General features: G+C 51.7%; 1 protein-coding gene across 1 annotated transcript; it reads left to right on the top strand.

The window, feature by feature from the left end:
- The first annotated feature begins 383 nt into the window (after nucleotides 1-383).
- Nucleotides 384-5,557, top strand: LOC132570288 (cytochrome c oxidase copper chaperone). The gene is made up of 3 exons (XM_060236795.1): nucleotides 384-652; nucleotides 4,193-4,306; nucleotides 5,233-5,557. The coding sequence occupies exons 1-2, from the start codon at nucleotides 429-431 to the stop codon at nucleotides 4,275-4,277; spliced, it is 309 nt and encodes a 102-aa protein (XP_060092778.1). The 5' UTR covers nucleotides 384-428; the 3' UTR covers nucleotides 4,278-4,306; nucleotides 5,233-5,557.
- The last annotated feature ends 825 nt before the right edge of the window (nucleotides 5,558-6,382 follow it).

The following is a 6,382-nucleotide window of genomic DNA, read 5'->3' as shown; positions in this document are numbered from 1 at the left end:
AGAAGGGTGGATCAATGCCGTAGGTCAGGGGTGGCCAGCTGTAGCTCTCCAGATGTTTTTTTTGCCTACAACTCCCATCAGCCCCAGCCATTGACTATGCTGGCTGAGGCCGATGGGAGTTGTAGGCAAAAAACATCTGGAGAGCTACTGTTGGCCACCCCTGCAGTAGGTGGCAAGGGTGCCATTCTCTTTCATAAAACAGTTCGAGCCCAGCAGCGCCTTTAAGACCAACAAAGTTTTATTCAAGGTATAAATACGTGCACACAACAGCTTACACCATGAATAAGACTTTGTTGGTCTTAAAAGGTGCCGCCGGATTCAAACTCGCTGCTGCGGCTTCAAACCAACGCTATAACCTTGGATCTCCGAGGAAGCGCGCCACTCTCTCCCCACTCCTTCATCTCCATGGGACACGCGGTCGCGTGCATATGACGTCACAGGCGCCGGGCCGGCCCTTTGTTAGCGAAAGGCGGAAGTGCCGGCCGCTGGCCCTTTCCCCGGGCTTTGCGCATGCGCCATCGGGAGCCATGTCGAGCGTGGCGGCCAGCGCCGCTTCGGGTCTTCCCGCGCCCCCTCCGGCCGAGCAGAAGCCGCCGCCTGACCTCAAGCCTTGCTGCGCCTGCCCGGAGACGAAGCAGGCCCGCGACGCTTGGTGGGTAGGCAGCCCGAACGACGGTGGGTGGGCGCGGGCGGGTGGCGGTGACACGCGTCCCGGAGAGGGTTCACACATACACGCGTGTGCGCGAAGGCCTTCTCGGGGCTTCAGCGGCCTCCCCCTCCCTTCCCGCGGGCTTTCCTGTAATGTCGCAACGTCAAATAGCTGCAGGGAGCCTCTGCTTGCCTCATGACGGGTGTTCTTTTGTTTTACTTCATTTATCTTTCCTCCCCAAAGTGGTTGACAAAGTAGTTGGAGAGACACTTGGGTGTGGTGGTGAAGTGTGCGGACTCTTATCTGGGAGAACCGGGCTTGATTCCCCACTCCTCCACTTGCACCTGCTGGAATGGCCTTGGGTCAGCCAGAGCTCTCTTATCTAGGAGAACCGGGTTGGATTCCGCACTCCTCCCCTTGCACCTGCTGGAATGGCCTTGGGTCAGCCATAGCTCTCTTATCTGGGAGCACCGGGTTTGATTCCCCACTCCTTCACTTGCACCTGCTGGAATGGCCTTGGGTCAGCCAGAGCTCTCTTATCTGGGAGAACCGGGTTTGATTCCCCACTCCTCCACTTGCACCTGCTGGAATGGCCTTGGGTCAGCCAGAGCTCTCTTATGTGGGAGAACCGGGTTTGATTCCCCACTCCTCCACTTGCAGCTGCTGGAATGGCCTTGGGTCAGCCAGAGCTCTCTTATGTGGGAGAACCGGGTTTGATTCCCCACTCCTCCACTTGCACCTGCTGGAATGGCCTTGGGTCAGCCATAGCTCTCTTATGTGGGAGAACCGGGTTTGATTCCCCACTCCTCCACTTGCACCTGCTGGAATGGCCTTGGGTCAGCCAGAGCTCTCTTATGTGGGAGAACCGGGTTTGATTCCCCACTCCTCCACTTGCACCTGCTGGAATGGCCTTGGGTCAGCCATAGCTCTCTTATGTGGGAGAACCGGGTTTGATTCCCCACTCCTCCACTTGCACCTGCTGGAATGGCCTTGGGTCAGCCAGAGCTCTCTTATGTGGGAGAACCGGGTTTGATTCCCCACTCCTCCACTTGCACCTGCTGGAATGGCCTTGGGTCAGCCAGAGCTCTCTTATGTGGGAGAACCGGGTTTGATTCCCCACTCCTCCACTTGCACCTGCTGGAATGGCTTTGGGTCAGCCAGAGCTCCCTTATCTGGGAGAACCGGGTTTGATTCCCCACTCCTCCACTTGCACCTGCTGGAACGGCCTTGGCTCAGCCAGAGCTCTCTTATCTGGGAGAACCGGGTTTGATTCCCCACTCCTCCACTTGCAGCTGCTGGAATGGCCTTGGGTCAGCCATAGCTCTCTTATCTGGGAGAACCGGGTTTGATTCCCCACTCCTGCATTTGCAGCTGCTGGAATGGCCTTGGGTCAGCCATAGCTCTCTTATCTGGGAGAACCGGGTTTGATTCCCCACTCCTCCACTTGCACCTGCTGGAATGGCTTTGGGTCAGCCAGAGCTCTCTTATCTGGGAGAACCGGGTTTGATTCCCCGCTCCTCCACTTGCACCTGTTGCAATGGCCTTGGGTCAGCCAGAGCCTTTTGTAGGAGTTGACCTTGAAAGGGCAGCTGCAGTGAGAGCCCTCTCTAGCCCCACCCACCTCACAGGGTGTCTGTTGTGGGGGAGGAAGGGAAAGGAGATTGTGAGCCACTCTGAGTCTCTGACTGAGAGAGAAGGGCGGGGTATAAATCTGCAATTTTTCTTCTTCAGTTTGGTGTAGTGGTTAAGAGCATGGACTCTTATCTGGGAGAACCGGTTTGATTCCCCACTCCTCCACTTGCAGCTGCTGGAATGGCCTTGGGTCAGCCATAGCTCTGGCAGAGGTTGTCCTTGAAAGGGCAGCTGCTGGGAGAGCCCTCTCCAGCCCCACCCACCTCACAGGGTGTCTGTTGTGGGGGGAGAAGATATAGGAGATAGTAAGCCGCTCTGAGTCTCTGATTCAGAGAGAAGGGCGGAATATAAATCTGCAGTCTTCTTCTTTCCCTGCTGCTGTGAGAGCCCTCTCCAGCCCCACCCACCTCACAGGGTGTCTGTTGTGGGGGTAGAAGATATAGGAGATTATAAGCCGCTCTGATTCAGAGAGAAGGGCAGGGTATAAATCTGCAGTCTTTTTCATTCTTCCTTCGTTTCCCCCTTCCAACAACCCTGTGAGGTAGGCTGGGCTGTCTCACCAAGGCCCACCCAGCAAGCTTCCATGGCAGGTGGGCATTCGAATCGGGGTCTCCCAGATCACACTGGCCAGGGGTATGTGTGTTTTGTCCCAGAGGGACAAACAACTAGTCTATTGTAGGTTAGGCCAGCTGTGTGTGTGTGTTTGGGGGCGGGGGTGAAGCCCCCTCTCCTCACACACTGCCCCTCTACCCCAAATCCAGCCTGTGCGTGCCTGGGAATTAAGTTTCAGCAAGGAATTCCCAAGTCATGTGTGCCTGACAAGACCTGACGCGGACTTGAAATCCTCAGAACGGCGCTCTGCTGTCCCGCAAAGCTCACATGCTTTGTGTCGTGTTTCAGAAGTAGGCCGGTTTGCCTCTGTTGCTGTGGGAGAGGCCCTGGGACTTGTGGCGGTGTGAGCTTTCATGCTGCAAGGCTTCTGTCGCGGTGGATTAGCGACACTTCCAAAGCTCTGCAAAGTGCTTGATTCCTGTTTCCCCTGGCTAGGTTTGTGCATTGCACATCTCTCCACAAATGAACCTTCTGCTACAACAGGGGTCTCCAAGGTGGTGCTCGCGAACACCTTTTCTGGCAGCCTCCCTGATTGACTATTGAAGATTTGATTGGCTTTTAAAAGTACTGCTTTGGCAGCAGCTGCCACCCCAACGCAAACCATTTCCCCTGTGCGACTGAAGCTAAAAAGAGCTTCGATTCGCAGATATTCTGAAAGCGTACAGACTTTGGCTCCGGTAGGAATTTCTGGAAGATTTTCCTACCGTCGGCAGTGCACTAGACGCCCACGTGACTGGGCTTTGCCTTTTGAGTGCTTCCTTTTCCAAAAACAAATTAACATACCGTTGTAATGCAGAGCCAGTTTGGTGCGCAGGCTCTTAGCTGGGAGAACTGGGTTTGATTCCCCGCTCCTCTCCTTGCAGCTGCTAGAATGGCCTTAAGTCGGCCATAGCTTTTGCAGTTATCCTTGAAAGGGCAGCTGCTGTGAGAGCTCTCTCAGCCCCACCTACCTCGTAGGGTGTCTGTTGTGGGGAGGGGGGAAGGTAAAGGAGCTTGTGACCGCTCTGAGATTCAGAGTGTAGGGTGGGATAGAAATCCAGTATCTTCTTCCCAAAAGCTGCAAATGCAGTTGGAGCGAAGCACCTGGGTTTGTCTTTGCTGCTGTTGCACTATTCGTAACACTCTGGAAATGGTTTGAATAGACCCCCGAGTGGTAATCTGAAAAAAAGGAACACCGAAAAAGACAAAGTAGAACAATACAGTAACACACTCCTGTTCCGAGAACCCTTAACGCAAGTCCGGCCTTTGTGAAACTTCATAACGTGTGAGATTGCCTAATCGGAAGCCTTTGATTTGCAGCATCATCGAAAAAGGAGAAGAGCGCTGCGGTCCGCTCATTGAGGCCCACAAAGAGTGCATGAGAGCCCTCGGCTTTAAGATATAAACATGCTCAGCTACGGATCCGGATGGATGGTAGGCAGACCGACAGTCTCTCAGTGGTGTTCTTCTCAAGAGAGTTGGTTGGAAATGTACCCAGTTTATGGCGTGTTGCTCCTTCCTGGTAAAATTACTTAGGGAGGGGTTTGCAGGGATTTTTTTTGTACAGTCTCCTTCCCTACTTGTACGCGGTCCGAGGACAAAGATTGACCCCCTAGACGTGTGTCTCCATCAATGGTTCACAATTGAAACTCAGAACCACACTCAAAATGACCTAATATTAAACCAAAATAACCAAAACAACCTAGCTGTGGCCTCAGGGCCCTGATTATGGCCTTTTAAGGGCATCTGGTTGGCCACTTCTGATTGATTCAACAGGCCTGCTGCTACTGGAGGGATTAGTAGAGGATTAGTAAGAGCATTCCGGCTCTGGAATGAACTGTGCCACCACCAAAAGGGTCCTTCCTTGGGCAAACCTGCAGGAAGAGTCCTTCAGCTCTGAATTTGAATCCAGTCTCACCTTAAGAGACTACCAAGATTTTGGGGGCGTGAGCTTTTGAGAGTCAAAGCGCGTACCCCAAAAATCTTGTTGGGACTCTTTGAGTTGTTACTGGATTCGAATCTAGCCGTCGTACCGCAGACCACCGCGGCTCTCCTCTGAAACACTCTCCAGCTCTTAAGCTTTTCTTCCGTGATCTGGAAGCGTCCTCTCGGTTGACAAGTCCAGATTCATAGTAACTTGCATGGAAGCTTCGAGGCAAGTTCATAAAGTTTCACAATGGTGGTGTTGCTCTCTGAGATCACTAGATGGTGCTTCTGCAGCAGGACAAGCAAGTTGTTACTGTCAAGCTTGCTAGGCTGCGATGCTTCCCAGTGTCAGTAGTGAAGAAGAAAGATGCAGGGGAGAGACTAAACTAGCTGAAGCTGCTTCTTACTGGGCCTTTTCTTCCTTTTTCTTCCAGGTGATTTGCTGCTGGACGACTGCAGGCACTTGGATGTTCGTATCAGCTTGAATGGGTTTTTTTAATCTCTATCAGAAGATGACTTTATTTAAATTTATTGCAAATATATTTATGACAGATTTCTAAAAATCAAAGTTATATATATTGATATAGTCTGACTGGTTTCCCCCATTGCAGGATCCAGACTGTGCAATGACATGGCAGTTGGATATATATATTTTTAAAAAGTTCTCGCTGGAGCGCATTTTCTGTGCTTCCTTTCCCTAAAGGCGAAGTTGGCGCAATCAGTAAAGCTGCCACCAGTTCACTGTGCTTTCATTCCTCACCTTTGTGTTTCGTTCTCTTTCCGCGTCACTCGGGGTGGTGTATATGGATGGATTTATCCTCTCACGCACAGGCCTCATTTTGGGCAGGGGTTCTCAGGAGCAGAGCTCTGGAACCTCTAAATTTTATTGTGCTCTTTCTTTCTTTCTTTCTTTCTTTCTTTCTTTCTTTCTTTCTTTCTTTCTTTCTTTCTTTCTTTCTTTCTTTCTTTCTTTCTTTCTTTCTTTCTTTCTTTCTTTCTTTCTTTCTTTCTTCCTTCCTTTCTCTCTTTCTCCCTCCCTCCCTCCCTCCTTTCCTTCCTTCCTTCCTTCCTTCCTTTGTTTCTTTTCGTTTCTTACTCTCTTCTGGGCTCCATTGTTCAACCCCCCTCCCTCCCCCTTCCTTCCTTCCTTCCTTCCTTCCTTCCTTCCTTCCTTCCTTCCTTCCTTCCTTCCTTCCTTCCTTCCTTCCTTCCTTCCTTCCTTCCTTCCTTCCTTCCTTCCTTCCTTCCTGCCTTCCTTCCTTCCTGCCTTCCTTCCTTCCTGCCTTCCTTCCTTCCTTCCTTCCTTCCTTCCTTCCTTTGTTTCTTTTTGTTTCTTACTCTCTTCTGGGCTCCATTGTTCAACCCCCCCCTCTCTCCCTCCCTCCCTCCCTCCCTCCCTCCCTCCCTCCCTCCCTTCCTTCCTTCCTTCCTTCCTTCCTTCCTTCCTTCCTTCCTTCCTTCCTTCCTTCCTTCCTTCCTTCCTTCCTTCCTTTGTTTCTTTTTGTTTCTTACTCTCTCCTGGGCTCCATTGTTCAACCCCCCTGTGAGAATTTTGCTCACATCTAAGATTTGACAAACTTCCTA

Source organism: Heteronotia binoei, chromosome 4 (assembly GCF_032191835.1).
Source record: "Heteronotia binoei isolate CCM8104 ecotype False Entrance Well chromosome 4, APGP_CSIRO_Hbin_v1, whole genome shotgun sequence".
In the NCBI taxonomy this organism is placed as follows: Eukaryota; Metazoa; Chordata; class Lepidosauria; order Squamata; family Gekkonidae; genus Heteronotia; species Heteronotia binoei.
The sequence above is the reverse complement of the archived record's forward strand: the minus strand, read 5'-3'. Positions and strand labels throughout refer to the sequence as shown.

Excerpts from the sequence above, each read along its gene's own strand:
- LOC132570288 (XM_060236795.1), top strand. The coding sequence starts at position 429 with ATGACGTCACAGGCGCCGGGCCGGCCCTTTGTTAGCGAAAGGCGGAAG. Across the intron at positions 653-4,192 it reads AAGCAGGCCCGCGACGCTTG|CATCATCGAAAAAGGAGAAG; the intron begins GTGGGTAGGCAG and ends TTTGATTTGCAG.